The sequence below is a fragment of the Melozone crissalis genome, unplaced genomic scaffold (assembly GCF_028551555.1).
Source record: "Melozone crissalis strain CALT ecotype California unplaced genomic scaffold, PUWL_Pcris_2 ptg000004l_1, whole genome shotgun sequence".
NCBI classification, from domain to species: Eukaryota; Metazoa; Chordata; class Aves; order Passeriformes; family Passerellidae; genus Melozone; species Melozone crissalis.
In genome coordinates, this window is record NW_026535782.1 from 38,741,044 (window position 1) to 38,767,757 (window position 26,714).

The 26,714-nt window shown below is 41.5% G+C and overlaps 1 protein-coding gene across 1 annotated transcript; it reads right to left on the minus strand.

Moving 5' to 3' along the window:
• Nucleotides 1-358: 358 nt before the first annotated feature.
• Nucleotides 359-25,630, minus strand: SLC5A8 (solute carrier family 5 member 8). The gene is made up of 15 exons (XM_054277070.1): nucleotides 25,286-25,630; nucleotides 23,148-23,213; nucleotides 19,196-19,247; nucleotides 17,621-17,688; nucleotides 16,612-16,766; nucleotides 15,081-15,221; nucleotides 10,975-11,104; nucleotides 9,477-9,565; nucleotides 8,040-8,152; nucleotides 6,660-6,727; nucleotides 6,255-6,341; nucleotides 5,016-5,209; nucleotides 3,740-3,843; nucleotides 1,954-2,039; nucleotides 359-490 (listed from the first exon to the last, which is right to left on the minus strand). The coding sequence occupies exons 1-15, from the start codon at nucleotides 25,616-25,618 to the stop codon at nucleotides 359-361; spliced, it is 1,818 nt and encodes a 605-aa protein (XP_054133045.1). The 5' UTR covers nucleotides 25,619-25,630.
• Between the last annotated feature and the right edge of the window lie 1,084 nt (nucleotides 25,631-26,714).

Sequence of the window (26,714 nt, forward strand, 5' to 3'; positions counted from 1 at the left end):
AGAAAAAAAAAAGGCCAGAAAAACAACCATGTCTGGGAGAACAGTATTCTTTCCAAATAAAAAATTCACTCTGAGGGTGAAATGAGATTAAAAGCAGATATTTTCCAGGAAGCTCAAAATATCAGGCAAATATTTCACATATTGCTTTAGGCTCTGTCACCAAGAATCAGAGAAAGTGAGCAAGAAGAACCTGATTCCTTTCTTGACTAATGTCAAGGTCATGCAAAGGCGATAGTGCCACAGAGCTCAGCAGATGCCTGCCCCTGACCCCAGCAGAGCTGGTAACCGACCCAGAACAGGAACATCAACAGTGCTTGACATGAACAAAACTGTCCTCATGGGCTGACATGGCCTGGTGTCATATGTGAAGACCATTGACTTTATTCTTGTCACTTGCAACATCCATTTCAATGTGGCTAAAGGCAGGGTTGTCAGTTCCTTCATTTGCCATGGTAAATGGTTTCCAGTTCAACACTTCCACTTTCTCTGGCTAAAAAAACAAAAGACAAAAGCCATGCTGTGAAACAGAAGAAAGAGTCTTCCTCTCTTTGACCGCTCTTTGGCCAGCAGAGTCAGGCCTGACATACAGGGTTGCCTTGCAGGAAAACATGTTGGCTGCTGACAGAGCACAAATACTTATTCATTGCAGTAGATGGTATTTTTCTAGGGGCATTGAAAGTTTTGTATTGCATAAGGTACATATTGTGTAAAATGTTCTTGTAACACAAAATGTTCTTGTCCTGCAAATTGGTCTGGTTGTGCAAAGTTCTAATTGCTGTTTTCATGTCTACTGATATGTCACCACCAGGTCTTTGAGCTATTGACTCCCAACCCTTCATCCTTGCCCCATCTGCGACAGGAAGAGCAGATTAACATGCACCATTGCTTTGATGTCACATTTCTATTATGGAAATGGAATGAGATATTGCGCTCCTCATGTGCAGAAAGTTGCTTAGTTAGCTCTGATTTTTTATCTCATCAACTTTCTGCAGTATTTTTTATTCCAACCACTTGGAATAAAGAGACTTGTTTCTGACTCCAGGCATAAAAAGTATGGCTGTGTACATTTTAGCTTCCATATGGGTGGTGGATTGTTTTGATCTTTTTCAAAAGACTTCAGGGATTAAATTCCTGGATGGCAGAAACAGATGTTGACCCATTAAAGACGGTGAATGACAGTAACTGGATAGCTGATCTCCAGTACTGACATGGGCAAATAGCATTACAATTGTATGGTAGAATATCCCTTTTTTCACTGGTGTTCTTATCCAGAAGCTGAAATACATAGGATCATTCTAGAAGGAGCTGTAAGTATCAAGGAAAAACATTTTGCAAGCTGGACCATCTTAAAGATATGATTATTGCCTGAACTACTGAACAAAGCTGAACTTGAATGCTCAGCTGACGATATTGATTGAAAAGTGATCTGTAGTTTATTTTAAAAAAATAATTTCCATAATTTCCCTGTGTTCTCCCTTCTAATGGATGTTATTACCCAATAATATTTCCCCTTTTCTTTTTTTTAGGATGAGAGCTGTGAAACAGATACACTGAATAGAAATGCTTTTTCTCAAACAGTAGCCAAAGTTACAAAAAAATTCTGGCCTTACAGAACACATGTTCACAAAAAAAGGAAGCTTTGCTGAGTCCAGGGTGAGCCTTGGGGTAGCTTCCCAGAGGCCAGTTAGGGAGTATTTAGCAGAAACATGGAGAAAACTGTCCCTTTTCTCAGTTGCTTCTCTGTTGTTGACTGAAGCTAAGCTATGGCAAAACTGCTTCCTTGCCTTACTCCCACCTGCCTTGTGCTCGCCTACTGCCTTAAAGCAGATACTCCTATCAGGCAGCATCAGGAGCTATTCATCCTGATTGGAAAAACATGAGCCAGGAGATTTGTTTGCCTTTGTCCCCTGGAGGAAAGATTGATTTAAATCAGAGATGCACAGTTACACTTACTTGCTCAGTTTCAGACCGTGAGAAGTTGGACAGGAAATCTTCCTTGGTCAGCAGCAATTTAGGATCTGTGTTCTGCTTTAGTCCTCCTAGAAAATAGACAAGCTTTATTCAGCCAGCTTTACACATGCAAACCATGTGTCAGACCCCAGCTATGGGCACCAGGCCAGGCAAGCAGGACAGAGTCATGCAGCAAAAGCCAATCAAGCAATCACAGACCTTAGGGATCATTTCTTTACAAAAATGTATACCCTGCTCCTCTCAATATATGAAATGATCCCTCAAAGTCTATTTGAAATGCCTTAGCTATTTCCCAGCTTCCTAGATCCTCCCCGGATTTCCTATTTTGGAAAAAAAAATTGAATCTGGCAATCACCAGAAAAGAATAAATTGCATCTGGGACCACTCTGCCAGTCCAGGAGCTCTAGCACCAAGTGCTACCCTGAACCCTGAGCTCCAGTTCTCAGCTCCCTATCAGCAAGACTCCTGTCTCCAGACTCACCAGCAATTTTTATAGTGAATTGTTTAAGAGCATCCCCAAGATGGGGGGATCAGGGTTAATGGAATGTCTGGGCATTTTTAAGGCATGGAAGATTAGCTATTCTTGGGTGGGAAACAAAAGTGATGTAGGTGCTGGGAATTAGCTCTGCTTGCTATCTGAGGCTTAAATGGAATCTTGCTCCATGAGAAGCAGGGTGACATTGTGACTGGGTTAATTCTTTTGTGCTTCTGTTCTTGGGCTGAGTATTTCTCATCTGGATTTAGTGAGTTGTGTGGTTTTCATGCTTTGTTTCATGGCCTATAGGTAACCTGATCCCTACCAGGTAAAAAGTGAAATTTGGATTCAAGCATCACTATAGCAATGGGAAGAGCATGTGCTTGAAGAAAAGTGAGGAGCAAGTCTAAAAACTGAGAAGAAAAATAAAATTAGATAAATGTGGCTTGTGCTTATTAGTTGCAAGGCATAGGGAAGTTAATGTGAGTTTGTCTACTGAGTTTGGAGTTTCATAGTCCTGGAGCCATTGTGGGTCAGCCTAAAAATTTGAAATCAAACAGCCTCCAAGATGAGGGCTGTTATATGAATCTGGCTGGGGATACTGGGAAAAGCTGTGAGAACAGTTGCTTTTTTGCTGTTTCTGCCATGCATGAGGTAAATGACAAATGTGTCTTGCATCTGACCTGGATGCAAAAATAGTGAGGCCATGGGCTGCAGCTGAACTCTCCATTCTTACCCATGGCAAGCTGCTTTTTCCCTTTGCATAAAAGTACTGGGAAACTGAGAAAGAAGCTAAAATAGCCATGCAGAAGATCTGCAGTCCTTAGGCATGTTCTTGAGGAATGTGGTGAAAAGCATGCACTCTATGGATGCAGACAACAGCCCTTGAGTGCTCTGAACTCACTCTAAGTCAAACTGCTTTTGTCCTCTAGAAGCATGGGTGTATTTCCTTGCTCGGAGTTGTTGCCATGTTCAGGGACAAGTCTTAAACCTCCAGTCCCTGCAGGCATCTAATAAAACAGGAAAGACAGATGTCTTTTTTTTCCTTCTTTTTATGCTCCTTAGGTTTAAAAATATGCTGAAACTTCTTTCTCCTTAGAGATTTGTAGTAACTTTTGCTGTGATCAAAGACCAGGAGTGGGATGCAGAAGTCCTGAGGGGAGGAAATTCAATTTAGGATGGTAACCTTTACACAGTGTTTGCAATAGGTTACTGGCACTTCCTGCGGCTCTCAGGACATCTTAGTTTAAAAGAGATCTGAGACACATTCAATCACAACTCTGAAACTAGTACCTGTTAGGAGGCTAATAATTATTCCCACAACTACTGTGACGAGTGTCCCAACTGTGCTGAAGTAGAGATAAGACAAGGAATACCAGTTGTCTGCCAGAGCAGGCCTGAAATAAAGCAGAAAAAGTGTTAATCTCTCCATTTCCGTTCCAAAAACCTTGAAAGTGCTTGTTTCCAGACAGTGTATAAATACAGAGATACTTTTGAACCAAGCAACCTGGCAATCTTGAGCTACCTCCATACAATCATATGTGCACTGAAAATTTGTGCCAAAATTAGCAGAACAAGTTCCTTTGTAAGAGACGAGGCTAGCCAGTACAGTGAGGCAATGCATGAGACAGAGCAGGTAAAACAGGACAGTCCTGTCTCTGCCAGGAATCTAGTGCAGAGCTGAACATTCTAGTTATCCAGATGAAGGGATTAACTTCTTTAGCAAGGGCGGGATTATTTAAAGGAAGGGGCACAAAAAGAACCAACAAGAAAATCAAACCTATGCAGCTCTAAACAGCCAGAAACAACAGAGCAACTGTCTTTACACCTCATTCTGCTCTTGCTGACTATGTGCTCTGTTGCAACAGGTGTTTCCCAGCAGCCAGGAGCAATGCTCATGCAAGAGGTGTGGCGTATGAAACCGGATGTTGGACAGCCAGTGTGGCAGGGTATCTCTTGATTGTACAATGCTCTAAGGTGCAAGGATTTGGAAACCCTAGAAATGTGTTTTTTCAGCTTTTTTTTTTTTGTTCCTGCTGTTCTCTGTATGGCCATTCATGTTAAACTTAACTGTGATCATCTAGAGTAAGACATTTGGCAGTCGCAAAGTGGAGGAAATCCCGTGTATTTTGCCCATTCTGAATGTACTGATTAGAACTATTCTGCACAGATAAGTTGCTGTAGGTAGAGCTGCTAACTGGCATTTTGCCCTTTAACTGCCAATTATGCTAATTCATATGACAGATTGTGGAAGCTAATCCAATAACTATAAATGATATCTTTGTTTAAAACTGTGGTCCACAGTAAGGCATGTCCAAGCCTTTGAACGCAAATATTGAACTGAAGCTTTTCAGATTAATAGAAATATTCACTTTGACTTCTGTTGTGGGATAACTCAGACAAACTACTTCAGTCTGAGAGGAAAAAAAATTAAGAAAACTGCTGCATCTCAAAGAGTATGGTAGATAGACCAGAGAAGGATTATTATAGTAACCCAAATACTGTACAGATGTTCATGTTTCTTTAAAAAAATGCATACTTTGTTACTGTACTTGATGAACTCATATACCTTTCTGCACCTGGTGTACTGAAAACCGTCGTTAATGGAATTTCTGTTGATGTTAAATTTCCTAAGGATATATTACATCCCACAGTTGAGAGATCGAGTGGCTTGGTTCTCTCTGGAAGTGGAGGATAAATTTGAGATCCAATTCCAACCCAAAGTGAAATAATGAAACCACTGACAAGACCTACAAATGCTCCCTGCAAAACAAAAAGTGAAACTTAGATTTACATGAAAAGCAAAAGATATTTGAAAGAAACATCAATTAGATGAGTAAGAAATAGTCAAGATAATCTGAACAGTAGTCTCCATAGCAGAAATGAAATAAACAGTTGGGAAGTGCTGGGGAGTTTACTTCATTCCCTTTTGGGGAAATACAATGTTTTTTTACATCTCCTGAGCACACCTCTTTTTGTTTGACCACTAGGTCTTTACAACCAAAGCATAACTTTGGTCTTCATGGTATATGGGAAAATCCTGCTTTATTTGAGGCCATCCTTGAACAAATACAGAAGCAATTTTTCAATTTTTTAAAATTTACTTTAGTATATATATATATAAAATTTTCAACTGCAAAGGGGTAAAGATCAGTGACAAGTAAACCTATAAATGGTAATAGTAAAATATTATACTAATATTAATATATTAATATATTATTATAGTAATATTACTATAATAAATTAGTAAACCTGTAAATAATAATGGTACAATTACTAATACTAAATAGTAATCCTGCCAGACTAAACCATGAACCATAGAAACAAAGTTTGTCAAATCCTTTTTTTGATGGAAAAGATTTTTCTTCTGGAAATTATAATTTTACAATATGGAAGCACTCTGAGAATACCCCAATTTGGTCTGCAAGTGCCTAGACCCCATTTTCCTGGCCTGACCCCCTTTTGCTCAGACAGACCAGCATTCTCTGAGTCTAGTTGTTGTTCGGCTGTATCTCAAGATGCATTGTCCCTGCTTCTAAAACTGGTTTTAAGAAATCCTTGTCAAAGCTTCATTTTTATTCAGATAATTTTTCCCATCAAAATCTCTTTGTGGGATGGAAATTCAAGTTCCTATACAGCTCTGACTGTCATTTCCTTGGGATAAGGAAGAAAGGGAGCAAGGGGAAATGTCCTCACGGAAAGTACCAAAGACATCTCCCTTGCTGCCCAACATCAAATTATTAGTGGAAGGTGAAGCCCAAAATTATCAATAAATTTTGGATGAACAGGTCTTTAAATTTCTACTTACGATTCCATTTGCAAAGGGGCAGAGGATTCCCAAGGCAAACAGTCCTAAAAGGGGGCCACCAACCATGCCAAAAATGCTGAGCGCTGCCTGGGGAAGGAAGAAAGTCTGCTATCAGGTGCTGTGCAAGGAAGGTAAAGCTTCCAAAATGACAAGAAGAGAAGATGTTCAGAGAGAAATTATGAGACTTTTTTAAGTGCTGTGTACTCAGTTGCTAGGATTTGATATATGGATGCTTAAAACACAGGCTGAGCCATGGATCCTTAAAACACGGGCCATGGGCAGCTTCACATCAGTATTTAAGAAAAATAAAAACTTATCTCATAATGGTATTCATTACCACTATTTTCTTACATCATCTATTCTGGGTCATTCAACATGGGCAGGAAAAAGCTGTCTGGCACCTACCTGCAACAAGGCTCCCAGAAGAGATGCCACTGCAGCCATTGCAATGCAGACTCCACCATAAAAGAGGCCTGTGAGTGAAAGGCAGAACAATGTATAAATCTGCCAAAGTCTGAAAATCACTAATGGAAAAGTTTCTGTCTAACCCAGCATGGCCCTAACACCTCCCAGATAAAAGTGCTAACACCTGGAGTTTTTCTAAGAGAGCCTGAATTGGCCAAAAGGTCAGGTTTCTGTTTACATTAAGAAGAGATCATGCAAACTTGATGAAATCTTCATTCTGTGAATTAGTTAATAAATGCCAGCCACATGGATTAAGCACAGTGGCAATAATCTACTTATTGTTCACCTTTCTCAGCTAATCTCCTGTGTCATTGTCCTTATTTTGAGGGAATGATTTTCACTTCTCAGCCAAAGTCTAGGAAGCAAAAGAGTAAATGCTGGCAGAGCACTGGGAGCTGGCACAGTGACAGAGGACATCCCAGGTCACCAGGACACAGTGCCTCTTTCCAGGAGCTGTAACACTGGCTTACTTGTTTTTCCCACCTCCACCTCTGATGAGTTTCACTGCCCTAGCAAAAGCCTAATCTCACTATTCATTGTGGTGCGTCAGGCAACTCATGATACCACAAACAACAATATTCGCATAAGCATTGCTTGCAATGCTTAAGAAACTTTTCTCAGGTGACAATATTTAATTCTTGTTACCCTCCCACCAGTCTGCCATGCTGCCTGGTATGGCCTCCAACATGATACCATGATGGTATGGAGGTGTTTTCAGTCTTACTACAAACACTTTCTTGGGCTACACCTGCAGCTGGTCACAGACAGTACAAGTAGCAGACATGACAATTGCATTTCACAGATTTAAACCATCTGCTCAGTCTAGTTCTGATTCTCTTTGAGTTACATTAAGCAGAGGAGCTAAACAGAATGACAGTCTGAGAGTATATCAGAAAAGATGTGAAATTTCTTGTTCTCTGGAATATTTTTGGGACACAAGGCTACTGCATGCATATCAATTTTTAAAAAATATTACAAAAAAACTTCCTCTGCTTCTCAGTTTTGACAGATGAAAGAAAAATAGCAGGTCTTTAAGTCAGAGATATTTGGCTTTGTAGAATTGTGAATCAATACTGAACACAGATAGACTGCATCTTTCCTTATTAAAGACCAAACAAGATGGTTTCCTTTTTTCCTTAAACTCACTTGTCCCCCATTTGTGTAAAACCTACACAGCTGATCTTGTCTCCCCCAAATGCTGCACCAACATAGTCCCACTGGTGTGAATTACTCACTCCTGACATACACCATCATAAGCAAGGTCTGAATCAAACCTTCACTTTGTAAAGCAAAAGCAGAAAAGATGTTTTCAAGACATACTCATCCCCATGGAAATCCATGACAGCTTCTTTTCAGAGAGAGATTTGAAGTAGGGCTTAATGAGGTCTTCAACAGTCACAGCAGCCAGAGCATTGATGCTGGAGGACACCGTACTACAGAAGGCAAGATTTATACAATTTTTTTGTACCTTAAAAGCTGAAATCATACATAACAGGTAGGTTACTGGCACAGAGAAACCGCCATTGTCTAGAACAGCGCCAGAAAATTAATGTAACTGCTGCATAGTTTTAAATAACTTATTTTTGCAGAGAATGCAGCTAACAGCTTAGAAAAACTGTTTAAAGTAATTATCCTTGGTGAAGTCAAGGCACATACTGATGAAAAGTTGGGCTGGACCTGGAGAATTGAATAGAAATATCTGTTATATATAGCTAGGCTGTAAACACTACTGATACTCATGATACCTTCACAAATGATCTACAGCGTATACCTGGGTATGTAAAATTCCCACATCACTGTTTACTTTTAATGCACTCTCAGAGGAGAATTCAGATCATCTAATTAGGGTCACCTAAAAAGTAGGTAAACTACACGCTTACTAAATTAGGCATCTACAAATCAAACTATTGAAGGTTCCCTGTGGGATCAGAGAAACCAGCACTCCTAAGGCACAACCAGGTGATCCTTTGTCTGAGTGTACCTTATTCCTGCAAGCCATCAGCTTTTCTTCAGCATGTGAAACTAATATTTTGGCTGTTCCCTCTATTTATGTAGCTACAAGTATTCAGAATTTTAAAAAAATTATTCTGGTGTCACATTCGTAAGTTTCTTCATTCCTAAGTGTTTGCTATTGTTCAGAGCCTTCACTGAGACAATGTTCCTTAAAGATACTCCTTGGAAAAGCTGAACAAAACACTCCCTAGTATGGGACAGAAGGGTATCAACCTGTCTCCTACAGTACAAATATATATCCTGGTTGTTGTTTCACGGGATTCATTCAAGACAACTGGAAGCCTGGGAACTCCAGAAAAGAAGTCTCTAGAGATCAGGGGTAAGGAAAGGCAGATAGCTTTGAAGTCATGCAGGTTTGAAACTGGAAAATTAAAGATGAGCAACAGGAAATTTCCCCAACTGTAGCTATCTGGTGTAACTATCCACCCATAACACTCAAAAAACTCGTATAGCAGAGGGGCTTTAAAAGCACAGAGAAGGATTTGCTAGTGTTTTACATGACATGTGGCTAACTTTTTCCTCATGTTGTTAGTAGGGAACTCCAAACTACTTTAAGTCCTAGGACCCAAATATTGGAAACTATGGATTTTTAAGCTGCATCATCAAAGAGGTCATAGTGATTTTTTTTAAGACTAGAAATCAGCTATACAAAGAAATAAGTACAAAAGTTTTAGTATAAATACAACTTTAGCTCCAACAAAAAAAGGGGGAAAAAAGGTAGCAGTTTCCAGATTATTAAATTACCTTAATGTCCCACTGTAGGCACTAGCCACAAAAAGTCCCGGCACTCCTGGGAAATCACGCATGATATCCAGCACTAGGTATGGCATTAGCTGAAAAATTCAGATTAAGAAGTATTACCATCTTGCCCTAATTTTTCATCTTATCACTGTATTGTTTTTTTACAGCCTTCTCACTGGCATTCTGTCCAGCTGTTCTAATTTTTAATTGATTAAAATTTTATTGATTTTTTACAGAGAAAACCAACCCTAAAATGTCCACTAGAGCTACAGAGAGTCTGTTGAGACCACCTAGCTGGGGTGTCATACCACCAGGACCTTGTTTTCCTGTGACAATTGTAGAGGAAGCTAGGGCTGGGCAGCAAGTGCTCTGTTCTGTACATCACTCCCTTGCGGGGGCTGGGTGCCACAGATACTTTTTCTGTTGCTGACTCCACAAAAAGGGGTTCATATACAGTCCAATAAACTCAGATATTGGTACCCGAGATCAATTTCCATACAGGAAACTGTGTGCCATTTATTGACGTTTGCAAGATCTGAATGCTGGGAAGAGAGAGGAATTTAAAGATTTTCTTCCCATGAACAATTTTTTTTTTTCACAGACAAGTTGATATTTTTAGTATCTTACTTCCAGTTTCTACCAAATGAATTTGACTGACAGGAAAAACTTAATTTTCTTCCAGTTTCTACCTTGGGTATTATTTTATATTACTCTTAAAGATCAAGTGGTCCTGCCTCAGGTGCTCCATGGTCTGTGCTCTTCTCCTCCTTTCCAGCTACTGTCCATTGGAGCATTATCCAGAGCCTGTGATTATCTTAGGCTTAAGCACACAAATAAAAGTTATTTGATTTCCTTGGGCCCTGGCTCTGGCCAGTCTATGGGCTGCCAAGAACTCTTGTTCCTCAGGTAAACGTGCTGCTCAAGGTCTAATTAGGGAGAGGTCATCATCAGTGGTGAGGTGGCTCCTCCGCAGCACAGTCTGATTGCCCATCTCTCCTCTGAAGGAGGGAAGGATTCACCATCACTAGCAAAGAGCTGCCTGCTAATAGCCTTCCTCCAGGTGTGTGCTTTGGGCATAAGTATGGTTTGAATCTGAGAAGGATTTTGCCTTCATCAGCCCAGGGGAATTTGGGCTGGATGACACAAAGCAGCGCATCAGGACCCACAGTCACTCACAAGGGCACTGCTGCTCTCTTCCCCTCACTTCTCTTCAAAGCAGTTTCTTGCAATGCTGGCACTCCTGAACCCATTTTGAGTAAAAAACCCACACATTTGCAGAGGTGAGTGTACTGAGAGCTCTCCACATTGCAGCTCTCCCTGATGCCCACCTTACCAAGTGCTGAGGGATTTGCAGCTCCAGGAACTGTAATTTCAGCCTGACACAAGGTTCCATCATGTCACTGTTTCCAACCCCCAACTCTTGAACTGCCTTTGTCTAATTATTATGGCTGCAGAGGAAGGATACCCTCCCACCACCTGCCCCTGAGATGTGGAGCTGTACCTGGTCGAGTGCTGACACCTGTTTGGCCGTCCATGGGTCACAGTCTTTGTAGATGGAGTAGAGGGCCAGTCCACACAGTGTGGCACAGACCAGGATTGCCCAGAGTCCCACCAGGTTGATGTAGAGAGACCTGCACCAAGACACATGGAAACACCATGTTAGAGCTCAACACCCCACAAAAAACCCTGCCAGGGCCAAGCAAGGAAGCGCTCACGCCTGCACTGAGGAGATTCCCAGGTCAGCAGCTGTGTGCCAGCAAGGGAGTCACCATACAACTCCCAGCATTTCACCTGGAGAGAGATCACATTTCTGCATGTACAAATGACACTTCTGGTTTTGGTGTCACTGTCTGAGCACTTGTCCCCTGATAATGGAGATGATGGGAGCACCAGAGCAATCCCACATTTCATCATGTGTACGAGTTGTACATTGCAAGCAGCAGGCCCAAGGATGCTCTTTCCCCCATGCCACACCCCTGACAAGCCCCAAGCAGATTTGTGAGGCGGGGTGTCCCAGATTCAAGTGCGGGATACCTTATAGTCAGCACCAGCATTCTTTTGCCTCTGGAACTGTAGTATCATGCTTACACAATGCTGGAGTTGTCCTTGTAAAGTTACAAACCTCCCATTTCCTCCTGAGACAGTCTGTGGGAAGCAGCAATGAGAAACTGGGGCCTGGGACCTGGTCTGGAGCTGCCTCTGCCTGCCACTTCCAGAGAACAGGGATTCTCAACAAGCCCAGGGCTTCTCCTTCAGTAACTAAACAACTTAGTATCTGGGTATCATCCAGAAACTCCCCACATCCTGATGCAAGTTTCAGCTTCAGATAATGGGGAGACCAGACGTGTTTTCATCAGGCAATAATTCTGCCTTTTCCACACAACAGGCAGCTTCTACTGGCAGTGAGAAACAAATTGTTCTCCTTGCTCAGGAGAGGGCTTTTGCTTTCCATCTAAGAGTCTGGTTTTCTCAAATGTTTCTAAGCTCTTGATGTCTCCTGGGTCACAAATCTCTTGGTATCTCCAGGGTCACAAAGTTCTTCTCACCTAGAGCGGTCATTTCAAGCAAACATTGGGAGCAAGGTCTTGAAAAACAACGTTCCTTTCCAGCAGTTGCCTCCTGGTTATCTGTGTATCAGTGATAGTGATTTAACTTCCTGACAGATCACATATCCTGGACCTGTGCCAATTGGTAAGGCCTACTCTGGGAGGACATTTGGTTTCTGTGAAAATATATCCATGCTTGCAATGATTCAGGAGGCCCTTTAATGCTTTTGATTCCCAAGAAAGTAAGGGGAAATAGCCTTTGTGTTTCTGTAGAGAACCAGCAGAAAGAACAAAGAAGTAAACCTAACTTTATAAGCCTTGTTAGACATTGAAATGGACATTTCCAGAAAGGTATAATGTACATTAACTAACTGAACTATCAGTTTTATACAATAGAAAAGTTATCAGCAAGCACAATGCAAACTCTTAGAAAAGACTTATATAAATAAAAGCTGATTTATGTATAGTAGGGGAAACTCTACATTTTGCCTTGTATTTGCAATTACGGGGTGGTCTAAACACATAACCAACAGCAATTTAAATTTGTCTCTAAACTAATTCATTAAAAATGAAGTAGTTCTCATAGATGCTTATGTATTGATTGGATGTCTTGCATGCACTTAGCTGAAGCTGTTCCTGCACTTAGCTGAAGCTGTTCCTGCACTGGCACAATCTATCTTGATATACAACACCCAGAAACTGATTTAGCACAAAATTTAACCAATGAGTAAAATCAATCCAACTCGTTTGAGCAGATGTAATAGAAGTATTAGCCTAGAGCCTGTAGTGAAGATTAGAAAGTCAAGAGAAACAGAGAGAAGCAAAATAAATTGTCTTGTTTTTAAGCAATTCTTGTTTTTAAACTGTGTCAGTGTTTGACAGAGAGCTTTTTTTTCCACTTCTGATTTACATCCCAGCTCATGGTACACCCTATGACTAAGCACTAGGGAATAATAATTGTAGCACTGTTGGAGGGAGGTGTTTCCATTAATTCTATGTGAGTAACGGGGTGGAGTTTGCATGAAGTAGGCATTTTGACTGCAGAAAGCTTATTTTCAATTGTTTGTTTCAGTCTGTTTCTAAGAATTTAGCACTGAAATATGCCTGCTGATGACCTTGAAAGGAGAGAAAAATGTGTCAGGAGCCCATATTTTCCTGACAGTGTAGCTCTCCTGCTCTGAGTGCCTCTTATCATTCAGATATAAGCATTATGTTCAATTTGCCTAGTGATTGTTCAAAGATGACAGAATGTGCTCCTACCTACTGGCGTTTCTTGAATAGGTGAATTCCTTTCCCAAGGCCTGAGAAAATTCCTGTTCTTGGGCCACTGTTAAAGGCTTTCCCAAAACCTGCAAGTTAGGATCTGTGAAGGAATTATTTTCTGAGCTCTGATGAGTTACTGTGCTGTCTCTCAAAAAGCCTTACAGTAAATGACACAGGGGTAAAAATCCCTATTACTTTGACCTGATGACTTCTGTGTACAGATTAAATGACAATAAGAGGTACAGGCCAACAATGTGACCTGCCAAATGTGTTTAATTGCACTTGAATACGAACCAGATAGTCACCACAGAATAGCAGTGTTTATAGTTGTGACAAGCTGCAACTATTATGCAAAATTATTTCTCCATGCAGAGAAATACCTTGCACAAGCAAGGTGCCACAGAATCCAACCACCCATGCCAGCAGGACAGGGCTCTACTGATTAAGGCTTCACAACCATTAATGAGACAGCCTGAATTCCATCCAACCCCCTACAGAACCAGATAGCTTCCAGCCCTGACAAAAGCTGCTGCAACAGCTCAGAAAAACTACCCTGAGGCTGCCATGGTGTCAGATTCCCTCTGGTCACACTCTGCTTCTGAAACACTCTGGAAGTGTCTCTGCTCTCAAAGAGGGTAGGGAGGGCCCAAGAGAGGGGCACAGCCCTGAGTGGAGCAGGTGCTGGGAAGAACAGCCTGACTGGCACACAAATCTGGTACAATGAATGTGTCTGTTGTCCCATACACAGTCATTCCAGGGAGATGTGGGATGTGCCTCCTGCCTCTGCAGTGCTGAGAACCTAGAACCCAGCCATGTGCCACAGACTGCAGAGAAGTGACCTGGTATGCTGCAGATGTGTCAGGGAATGCTGAAGATGTACCAGATAACGAGCATCAGCTCATTCCTGTCTGCAGCACAAATGGCTGAAAAGCAGATTTTCTGTACTGATATAAACAAAATATTTCAGTTGTAAATGGTGCATGATTTTGTGGTATTCTGCTGGCCTATGAAGTGAAAGCCTTCATAAAGCTTCTTCTATGTCACTGTACCATAGAATGACTAAATGTACAGGGACTATAGTTATGATGTGTGCTTCTATATTTCTTATACAAATTATTTTCATGAGATCACTAGTAATTCTTAAATCCTGTGCTGTGAACTAATGTAATGGTTCTAAAGATAAAGATAAGATAATAGACCTAGTAAATATGCTCCATTCTAGAGTAAAGGCTCTTCAGAAATGTTTACACTCAAGGAAAACATAACCCTCTGCCGGTTTCCACAGTTAATTCCTTAAAAAATATGTCATGATTATTATGAACACAAAATACACGATTGCTCAGCAATTTTATCAATGAATAAGTCATTTCTGGATTTCTTCACACCTATATTCATTGTTATAGGAAAATATTTTAGTCTTTACTTATGCAAAATCCCCACACAATGATTTAGGTTTCATAGTGAAGATACTGTCATGACATGACTTCAGCATAAGTGCTACAATATTTGGTCTTTAGGTTGCACATAAACTTAATGCAGCTATTTCAATATGAGAATACTGGTGCAGAGAAAAATTCAGCCACAAAGTTCAATGTTACAGCAAACACATGTCATTCATATACCAGTAATTACTGTGTCAAATTTCTTCTACCTGGTCCACAAAACAGAAGGCAAAAGTTGTTAGCCTTTATAATGCAATTTATACAGACAAAATACCCACTCATTCCTTTAAAAAAAAACCCTCTCTTATAAAGAACAGACACTGCTAAATTCAGAGAGTACCTGCAGACAGACTTACAATTTTGCGTGGAATCTGTTTTTGCATGCGATGTATCTCTGGACTTGAGACTGGTTAACCCCGTATATACCAGTCCACGTGAAAGTCCCCCCTATAACAATCGTCCAGAAGGTGTGCCTTTGCAAAGGATTGGGATCAAAGCTACAATGAAAGGAAAAAGAGAAAGCAAATCCAGAATATGAAAGTCTTCTTAATATGTAAGGACCTTAATGTTTAGAAGAAATAATTTCTCCATGCTTGTTCTACTAGAAACTTTGGCCAGATTTTGAACATTAAGTTACTCTAACTCTACGTTAAACCATAGAAGGCAAATTTTAAAACTCAGAGCTAACATCCTGAGCCAGTGAAACACTCTGAACTGTCCAAAGGTGAAGCTGGAAAGCTTTATTTGCCTATAAACTACAGTCTTATGTAAAGTTGTATGATGCTTGTGATGGTTGTGATGAAATGATGTTGCAGTAAAAAGTGTAATGTGCCTGCTTATCTAGAGGGACATCAGTCTAACACCAGTATAAAGGTGTGTTTACAATCCCAGCCTTTGTGGACAGAGGCTCTATAAAACATTTTGCTGGTTTACCTCTAAGTAAACAACAGATTTTAGGTGGCCATAAGCAATTATTATTTTTAAATCAAACTTTTAATATAGCAATGAATTATATTTATCTTGGTGAACATTGTAGTATTATTTCACCTATTACATCTTTTACTCCTTTTTGTTTTCCATCTGTGAACTCAGTGACCGGGAGAAGAATCAATGCAGCACAACCACTGCAAATAAGCCAAACAGATTGAAATAAATTACTGTTAATAAGGAGAAAAAATCACCCACAGATTAATTATTTGCTGAAGAATTTGGTGAAGAATCTACAGAATAACCTGATTAATATTGTGAACTGATAGATAAAGGACAAATCACAATACTTGTCATACTGAACTTTCACTAACAGCAATGGGTGGCAGTTCTCAGAAGAATCTTGTATTCATCAAAGGTACAGTAACATTTTTACTTGAAATGTCTTTGATTCAACATTGTCAGACTGAATATTCTTGAACTTTTAAAGTGACATTTTTAGGCTAAGATTACTTACAATAATGGAGGGTAAAATACTATTAAAACTACTTCTACTTTTTCTTGCAGGAAAAAAATCCTCCCTTTTTCAGATTAGGCAAAAATTATTATTTTCCTATTTGTTTTGGTCCAGTCACTGAAATGCCAAATCAGCTGTTTGCAAATTGTAATTATAAATACAAATGTGCTGTCCTATTTACCATTCTCTTTCAGTGGAATCCCAAATGAATCCTTAAAATACCTACTTGACAAAGGAAAAAGGTTTTTCTCTTTCCAGGATTTTGCATGGAGTAAAACCTAAAAAATATCCCTCAAACAAGGTAAACTTGTTTAAAAATATACAGAAACTGAATCACAACTTCTGCCATCCTCCTCCTACAGCAGCAGTTTAATTTCACAGTTAGTCACATGAGCTCTATTTGTAGGAACAGAGAGGCACATCCTCTGCAAGTACAAACTCACTCCCAGAAGTTTAATCTTCCTCCATGGTAGGAATCATTTACAATGCGTCCAATTCCCTCCTGAACCACCACAGCTCGTATAATCACAGATGAAAATCCAGCAACCATGATTCCAACCTGGAAAACATCTGTCCACACCACTGCCTTCAGACCACCCTGCAAGAGGAAGAGCATGTATCAGGTACAACAAGGCAGCAGCACTCCTGCTTTGCACTCACAACAGAAGCATTGCCACCTGCATTATGGGTAATAGATTAATTTAATCTTCATCTTTAATGGAACTAATTCTGTACTGATGTCTTTAGGAATTGTATTCTGGAAGCTATTCAGGACATCCTGGCCTTTCTTTGAAGTGCAGGGCATTTACTTTGGCCATACACACAGTTTAATCCAGTATTTCCTTCACCACAAAACCTGATTCAGAAGTTTGTACCAAAAGATAGATTTTCAGACAGTGCTCATCTTATTTTCTGTAAGTAAGTACCACTAACTCCAGAAGGTATACCATTCATCTGAATAAAAATAAACATTAGTTAATCCACCATATGCAAATAAATTTGTCACTGAGGTTCCATTTCATCATTTCATCTAGACACTTGGTCAATTAACGCTGAATTAAAGACCAATCTGTTCATGTGGCATGCTATTTTCAGGGGCTCTATTCAGTAACACACAAGACTGTTACAGTTGCAGTTTGACAAATTGCACGGCAAAACCCTACTAGATCAGAAGAAAAATCACAGGAGAAATTTTAGACAGGGAAATCTACCTTTTTTGCTATTCTTTCGGCAACAACAGAAGTTTGAGCGTATCATAACAAAATATATTTCAGTTGCATAGAGGCTGTCTATGCATTCAGACAGGTCCCTGGATGAATATGGTCCTGTGGCTACACCTGTAAAATGTAATTCCATGGAGTAACCTGATTATTAGGCTTCTTTTTAATAAATTCCATATTTGGTGTGAGTGGTGAAATGAATCCATTTTTCTCAACTGAAGGGCCCACATACCAGTGTGCAGTAGAATGTGCAGACCACGCCAGTCGCCACCACTGCGCCCCACAAGTCGAAGCCAGTGACTGAAAGAGAGGGAAAAAGCACCCGTGTGAATGAGGCACTGGGGACAAAAGACTGAAGGCAAATTATTGGAAAAAACTAGAAATAAATTAAATGCAAAAGTAGGAGGTATAAATGGCAATGAAAAGATTAGTGTGTTTAAACCATGGGATTCACCCTAGCCAGCTGTAAAACTGAAACAGTTGTTACAGATTTGGAAACTGCTAGAAAGTTGAGATTTATTTCAGGACAAAAAATAAGGAAGCTATTGCCTTTAATGTGAATGCTCCCAAACAACATGTCCAATATGTCCCAACTCAGGAAGGTTTTACAATATATGTCATTCCTTGAAACACCTGTGTATCTGGTACCGAGCCCTTAGGCAGGGATTTAAGCAAGTAAACAGTTTGGGGGTTCCCCACAGAGATAAGGTTTTCAAACATTTCCTGGAAGAAATGTGTCAGGGCAAAAGGCTTTCTTCTATTCTTCCTTCTTTTAAGGATTACATGCTCCTGCTATACAACACTGTGCTGTGGCTGACATACAGGTTGTCACTGCCCCAGCTTGGCATGCTCACCTGCTGCCAGGCAGGGCATGGGGGGCTCCCAGACAGAGAGCTCAGGCTAATGAGAAACACTGAAACAAAACTAGTGAAAAACATAAGTTACTCTGATTAGGAGCCAGCTAAGTCATAGCTTCATTTAGCATGTACTTGCAAGGCAAATATAAATATCAAAGACACAAAATCTGTGGAACTTATACACTGGAGGAAACCAGTAGAGAGAGAGTTGGGTTTTTTCTTCCTTTTTGTTCAATGAACAGGGCAAAAAAAATTCAATGAGCAGAACAACTGTGACTTGATTCTAGCCAAAATGATTCATTTTTTATTTGCATTTTGTTATTCCCTTTTCTTGACAAATTAACAAAATTGATGGTGTCAGATTAGAACTTTAATATGGCTCTTTAGAAAAGCTCTTGCCCTTTTAGAAATGAATGTGGCCCATTTTCAAATCAAAGAGTCATTGTGAAGTAGAAAATGGAAATATTTACTTTGTAAATATCACAATAAACATCTTAAGTTAATAATATCTTTGTTGTTGATTTGGTTTTCCTGAAAAAAGGACAGACCCCATTAAACAGTTCCAGGAAGCCCAAAATCATATTTACTTTTGCCTTGCTCTCATCTTGAAGAATAGCACTTAACCAGAGGAATTAAATTTGTCTTTGCTGCCTGGATTGCCTTAAAAATTTACTTAAACCTTCTCAACTTTTCTGAATAAGCCATTATCTACAGGTATTGCATCAGAGGTAGAGTAAATGAGAGCTAGTATTCCCATAAATCTCTTCTGTAATTCCTTACAGGCAGGGATTAAGGGACTAGGACTTCAGAGTTCCCATTAAAAGACTTCACAGTCAAGTCCTGAGCTATATTTTCATGTGTTGCATTACCAAAAAAAACCCCACCATACCAATACTACATGAAGAAGAAATTATATCAGTAGAGGAACAGTTACAGTATACTCATTTTACCTTGATTTAGTGCTAAAGCTGGAGCATAAATGACAATACCAGTGTATAAAGTCTAGAGCAGAAAAAAAAAAAAAAGGGAAATATCAAAATAAATGTAAATTCCTAGAAAGGTGATAACTTTCTGACATTTCTTTTCAAGTATCTAGGTAGTCTATATTTTCTAAATTCATCATTGTTGACAAATAATTTCAATTAGAAGACAAATGTCTGAGGCTATTAAGCTCTACAATCTCATACCCTAGAGTTCTTAAAACAAATACCAAGGACTCTTAAATATAAAATCCATCTTCATCTTCTCCTGCCTTTTATAATTAATTTATTCTATTCCTTTAAAACTGCAAAGGAAACAAGAGCATAAGAAAGTTAATGAGGTTTACACATGGTTTGTCAAGGACTCTACTATTATCATTTTCTCAGTCTCGAGATCAATATGCCTTTCAGTATCCAGCTACAATTCATGTGAGTAAGAACACAAAATATATTAGTTAGTCATTACAGATAGTGTTACAAGGAATTATAACCCTCAGCCTGTAAAACAAAGCCATACACAATTATATTTTCAACCACAGTAAAGATACAGACAAATCAAGGAGCTAGTCTATCTACCTTTGTGGGCACAATGGGATTCATACACTGATATCCTCAACTTTTTCGTACATGGTTTTAAATCCTGTTTACTTCTTTATCGCTGTTATTACTGCCACAAGTTCAGCTGTGACATGGGTCAGGAGAATGCAGATTCCAATGTGCTGATAACTTCTGTGAAGGTCAGTGCTCTGGATTCAAAACATCTGGATCACCAATAGGTCGTGAGCTGACACACATCAGCTTTCTATGGCTGGACTCTTCTGACTTTCTGATTTACGGGGATGGGACTGGGGCATGGAAAAACAGCAGAATCAGATGCCATCCAGAATTCAGCCAGCTTCTGCCCTTCCTGCAAGTGTCCACCCTAGGCACAGGTGGCAAACCAGAGGAGGATTGCTAACCACTGAATTACTTGCCATGGCTTTTGAGCAGATCAAAGCCAGTCCCCGAGGTGGAGCTCTACCACATGGCCAGTGGCTATGCTGGGACAGATCCAAGAGGTAATGGGAGTGAGCAGCTCTCTACCTGTATGAGGAAAGCAGTGTGCAGAAGCTTCTCCACCCAGCCTAACCTAATTGCCCTGATCCCCTGCTGCACACCTGCTAGAAGCACATGCCAGAAAGGATAGGGGGGGCCATTGGGGAAATAATTATTCTTACCTGTGTGCTACACCCTGCCATTGTGTGTGCATGCTTGTTTCTCTCAGTGCCATGAGTCCTCTCTAGATTTTCACATATAGCTTGCATGACAAGAAAGCTACCAGTCCTGATTAGTCCCTGGTGAATATCTTCTAAAACTACCTATTCCAGCTCCTGACACCTGTCTAGCCCAGACAGTGTTTGACTTACTGTCCATACAGTGACTGTCAGCATGTGCTGCTGAAACGTATAATCATAGAATGGTTTATGTGGGAATGGTCCTTTAAAAAACATCTAGTCCAATGCCCCTGCAATGGACAGGCACACCTTGCAGTAGATCAAAACTCAGAGCCCCATCCAGCCTGACTTTGAACACTTCCAGGGCTGGGCTATCACACTTCTTCCCCAGACTACCTGGTCCAGTATCCCACTATCCTTGTTGCAAATAAATTCTTCTTTCTATCCACTCAAGATCTACCTTCTTTCAGTTTAAAACTATCATCCCTTGTCCTGTCACTACAGGCCTTGGTAAAAAGTCTCTCTCCACCTTTCTCATAGGCCCCCTTTGAAAGGCTGCAATTAGGTCTCCCCACAGCCTTCTGTTCTCCAAGTTTAACAATTAATCCCAACATTCTCAGCCTTTCTTCACAGGAGAGGTGTTCCACCCCCAAGACCATTTTTGTGGTCATCCTCTGGACCCTCTCCAAGAGATCCATATACTTCTTGTGCTGGGAACCCCACAGCCAGATGAGGTACTTCAGGTGGGGTCACACCAGAGTGGAGTAGACAGGGAGAATCACCTCCCTCAAACTGCTGGCCACACTTCTTTTGGTGAAGGACAGAACTGGCTTTCTGGGCTGTGACCAGACTTTCTGGCTCGGTCAAATTTTTCATCCACCACTATCTCCAAGTTCTCCTCTGCAAGGCTGCTCCTAATCAGTTCATCCTACAATTTATACTGATATTTGTGATTGCCCCAATCCATGTGCAGGACCTTGCACACGGGTTTGTTGAACTTTATGGGGCCACTCCTCAAGTCTGTCAAAGTCCCTCTGAATGGTGTCCTCTCCCTTTAGCAAATCTGCTGCACCACTGAGCATGGTGTCATCCACAAACTTGCTGAGGGTGCACTCATTCTCACTATCTATGTCATTAATGAAGGTATTAACTAATATTGGTTCCAGTACATACAGCACTCATTATTGGTTTCCATCAGAATCTTTAGCTGTTGACTGCAATGCTTTGGATGCAATCATGAAGTTAATTTTTTTCTTTCTAATAGTCCATCAGTCAAACTCATACCTCTTCAAGCCTTTTCATTCAAGGGATTCAGCATGAGAACTTGTGGCTTTCTTATACACAGTGAATAAGTGCCAGAATCCTTGAATCATCAGAAATTAAAATTTGTCAAAATTATGATCACATTTTTGTGTCAATTTAAACAGGACTGATACAATCTTCAGTAGGGTTTTTTGGTTGTATTATTATAAATCCTTTTCTTTACCTTATTTAAAGAATTAATATTCACAGAAGAATTAAAATTGCACCATTAAAATCTTGGGAGGTTTTCTTTCCTCACTAGTATTTAATTTATTCAGGTTAAATTGTAAGTGCTTGGCAGAGAAAGCCACATATAGATCTTTGGTTAATTTCCTTGAGCGTGTATTTAAGTTGCATAGAATTATTTTTCTCATCTTCGCAGGCAAACATTATGCTTAGCTCTTCCAACTTACGCAACTGTGATATCTTCATATGTGCTGGTGAAACAGCGCCAGGTTTCACACGTGCCAGCACACTACTTTTTCCATGAGCTTGTGTATCTGTAAAAACCAGCTAAGCAGCACTGCCCAAATCAGTAATAAGCATTGCATTGGGAACTATCTTACTGGTGCAAGTGTGATTGCCCTGTGACTTCTGGTGTGCCTTAAAAAAATACAAAAATAGACAAAAACAAGCATGTACCTTAAAAAGCTTTCTGATGGCATAGTCATTCTTACTTTGAATTACCCACAAGTCCACTTCAAAACTGTGAAAAGAGCACATTTTTGTTCTGGTGCATTTGGCATATGCTCACTGACATTTAGAAGCTGTGGTCCTGTACGGACTGTTTGAAAGGGCCAGATACAGCAAACTGTACCAACAATAATTTAAGAGATTGCATTAGTTTAACATGCCCCAGGGCAGTAATCTTCTAATTCTCAGTTTACAGACAGATACCTAAGGTTTTTCAAGTGGTGATGGTGGTGCAAACCCTTGTGCAGCAAGTAAATGACAGTTCCTGACAGCCTTTTTTGTCACCTCTCACTGACCCTGAGAATTAGTCAGACTCTGAGAATCCACCCAGCCGAGGATGAGCACTGCTGCTGTAGATAACTGGCTCACGTTTGCATTTTGAATTCATGGCAGGTTTCTCCAGCAGGGAAGTGAATCACTGCTCTTCACACTGCTACCCTGTAGTGAAGGGTCACTTGTCTCTGGGCATGGTGCTGATGTCAAGTGACTGCTCTGGGCATTCAACAGTGCCCACAGAGACCCAGATTGCAGGGAGCCCAGCACCCGCTCCCCACCTCATTGCTGAGCAGCAGAAAGAGCTTTGTTTCTCCTGCTCCCAGCCACCCAGGCACTGTGGTAACCTCCTCAGCTGCTCAGAGAAAACAGTCAGTTACACCCAACCAAATAATTCGGGTGGCCCCAAGGACCACAGAACAGCTTTGAGGTTTACTTGCCGTTTGTATTAAGAAAAGGACCGTTCCACAGAGGCGTAGATATTTATTAAACCGAAGTTCTAAATACTGCAAAAAAGAAGAAAAAACAAATGCTTACATTGAAATTTGGCATTATTGATAGGACTGGAATGAAGTGATATGCAATGTAGAAAGAGCAGAGTGTAGTTTTTACATTTTCATGAATGGCCAAAACTCCTAGAGTCCCCTTGTTTGGTATCTCTTTCAACTCGGTTTTCTTTACAGACTTCACCAGTGGGTAATAACACACAAACGAGTGAAGCAGACATAAGCTAGTCACTATACAAGGGTGTCTACAGAAAAGACTAGAACGTATTATCACAGAATCACTAAATATGCTGAGTTGAAAGGAACAAAGATACACAAGACTAATCAAGCGCAACTCTTGACTCTGCACAGGGAAACCTAAGAGTTGACAATGACATAGCAGCCAAAAAGTAGAACCCACTAGTTTTGTGAAATCAGAGAGAAAAAAGAAAACATTGTGACTATTCCTACATCTTAGTCAGTGTGGAAACTCTGGCATTATGTGTGTGCATTTGAACTGCTGCAAGAGAGGGCAAAAGATTTTCAGCAGTTAGCAGCTTCTCCCCACATTAACCTCACCTTCTGCACTGCCCAAGGCAGCCCGATATAGTCTACTGATAAGTCAAAATTTATCCTTTTGTGAAACAAGAACCCTCACTTTTCTATCAAGGCTGGACAGCACAACCTCTAAATTAGTCTGTCATGCTGTAGAGCAGATTTCTTAGCACCATCTGCCCTAAAAACCCTCTCAGTGTGTGGTTGTACAAAAGAAATCTCATTTGCCTGACAAATCTTTCCAATCACCATAAACACTGAAGCACCTCAAAGCGCTCACTCACAAACCGAGCATTTAAAATGTGATCTATGAGCATGTCCACACAAGGAAGCAGTTTTCAACCCCTGGACAGACACAAAAGGTTGTTAAAAATCTGGACTCCGTCCAGAAAAAGAAGATATATCTTTTATAGGTGCACTACTGATTCAACACCAAGATAATCAGTGAGTTTCCAGTCACGATCATAAGACTTTATTTAAAAGAGCCCTATTGAAGTATCATCATGACAGTCCAAAGATTAGTAGATTAAAATACGCTGGATGACACCAGAGATTTCTGTTGGTGAATTCTTATCTAAATTCACTAACAGAAATCTTGTTTTCAGCCTCCAGTGCTGCAATGTCTCTGTTTAGTGTAATAAAATGCTAAAGACCAAAGTAGCCAGTCAAGGACTTTCACCTGCACCGATGCTCCTTTCCCAAAGTCCTCTGCAAAATGAGCACTTTGCTTCCAAATCTGCAGCTGGGAACTATCTCCATGCAGGAAGATAAACAGGTTGCATGGACATTTTGAATCAGAAGAAAGCACTGATCAGATGCTTCCCCATCCTAAAACTGTCAGACTTGACCAGTGATTATCCCACTACCCCAGCTATCTCTGTGCTGATGGCTGTAACTTTAACTTGCATGCTGTGCTTAAAACCAGCTCAGCCTTATTTTGGTGGAAGTACAAACTTTCACAGACAGAGAGCATTTGCTGACCTCCTTGTATAATCATGAGGGAGAAGACATTCAGTAGTGTAAACAGCCTCAGGTGACAAGGAGTCTCTTCAAAATCTCTAGGAACAGTACAAATACATACTCTGGCAAAGGGTGACTTTTGTGGTTGCACCTTAGCTTAGAAACTAATCTGGAGGGAGTGTGATGTGATGCGATAACTCTGGTTCCTATGGTAGATGCTTTTGTGCTCTGGTTTGGGTATATTAATTACAGATGATTAATGACATGTCACCATCCAATCTGCATTAGGATTACTCCACCTACTGAACTGAGTATCTGGCATGAGGAAATAAATCTAGTATGACACAGCTCCTAGCTAAGGCAGCAGGGGTGAGCATCACCTGCCTGCAGAGACAGTGTGGGCAGAGCGGGGACAGAGAGGGTTGCAGCCTGCTCTCAGGAGTGTGGTGACATAGGACAGCACAGAGTGCAGGGAATTTGGAGGAAGAGAAGGTGGAGGGCAGACATGTAGAAAGTAGGCATGAGAAGCCTCCCAGTTCCCTAAAAGCTGGGGAGGGCTTCTTCCCACTCCACCTTACCTCATAGGTGCTGGTAATGCCCAGCTTGTAGAAGACAGGCAGGAAGATCTCAGCACTGCACAGCACCACCAGGCCGTAGGTGATGGCAAAGATGCAGAAGATGGCACCATAGCGATAGATCTCAGCAGGGGTGCCCAGCACCGTGACGGCTGACATGAAGCTGGCGGTGAGGGACAGTGCCACCGGGAGGGCACTCATGCTGCGGCCTGCCATGAGGAAGTCCTTTGATGTCTTCTGCCCTCCTCCCACGAAAGCGTAGTAGATGCCAATGATGGCCGAGATGAGCAGCATAGCCGCAAAGACCACATAGTCCCACACGGTGAAGCGCCCCATTCTGCCCGAGGAACTCACTCACCCTTGGAACCAAGAATCTTCCCCAAAATCAGAGGGGCTGCTGCTGCCTCCGCAGGGCTGGCACGGGATGGCACAAGCAGGAGGAGGCAGATGGGAACGGGCCCCCGGGCAGGTGCCCGCCGCGGGGGCTGGGGCAGGCGCGGTGCGGTGACACTAGCGGGGCAGAAGCAGGGTGCGATGCGGTGTCACCGGGTGGGACAGGTGCGGTGTCCGCGCCGGGACAGGTGCGCTGCGGAGCCGCCGCGAGGTCCCCACGCGTGTCCCGGGGCGGGAGCGGGCTGCGTCGGGAGCCGCTGCGCGAGTGCCGCAGCCGGGACGGCGGGCGGGCCTTATACGGCCCCGGGGCCCGCTCCTCCCCGCGGCGCTGGGCGCCCCCGCGGAGCGAGACGGGGCGGCGATCCCGGGCCAGGGCAGCCCGCCCCGCGCCTCCGGGCTGCGGGATGGCGCAGCGGCACAGCCCCGCCTGAACGCGCTTGCACCGCAAGCTCCTGGTCCACACCTTCTGGAGGGAAAACATTTCACACGAGAGTTCCCCAGGATGGGGAACCTACCCTCGCTCGTTAGCATATTCCACCATCTCCCCAAAGGGCTGAGGTGAAAATATAATTTAATGTATACATTTCCATGAGTTGTGCAATCTGGAAGGAAACTCACAGAATCAGACTTACCAGGACGAGACTGCTGAATACTGCAGTTGTGCAACCGGGAAACCCTACTACCTGCACTGTGCTCACAGAAGTTTTACTAATCGTCTTCAAGTTCAGGAGTCAAAGTGCACAGGAACATCACAAATGGAGCTTCACACATCTTACCCATAGAGGAATACATCAAAAACACCTATAGGATTCTAAGGATATGCATGTCCAGTGGTGGAGATGTGCCTATTTCTATAGCCAGCAGTAGACACGGGACCAACAGCAAATACCATATTTGGCCACTTTGCCATATATTAGCAATCCCAGATGGGGAATGAAGATGAAAGGATACCAAAGCTGACTCAGATGTGCTTGACAGCATGCAGCCACACACAGCACACCTTGTGGCAGAGTTTAGAAGCTTTGCACAGTAGATTTCC

Bases quoted from the DNA above. Each gene is read 5' to 3' on its own strand.
- SLC5A8 (XM_054277070.1), bottom strand. From the start codon at position 25,618: ATGGGGCGCTTCACCGTGTGGGACTATGTGGTCTTTGCGGCTATGCTG. The intron at 11,105-15,080 runs GTAAGTCTGTCT...GTCTTGGTGCAG, and splicing joins AACAGATTCCACGCAAAATT to GTCTCTCTACATCAACCTGG. The intron at 6,728-8,039 runs GTATGTCTTGAA...TTTCACTCACAG, and splicing joins ATGGATTTCCATGGGGATGA to GCCTCTTTTATGGTGGAGTC.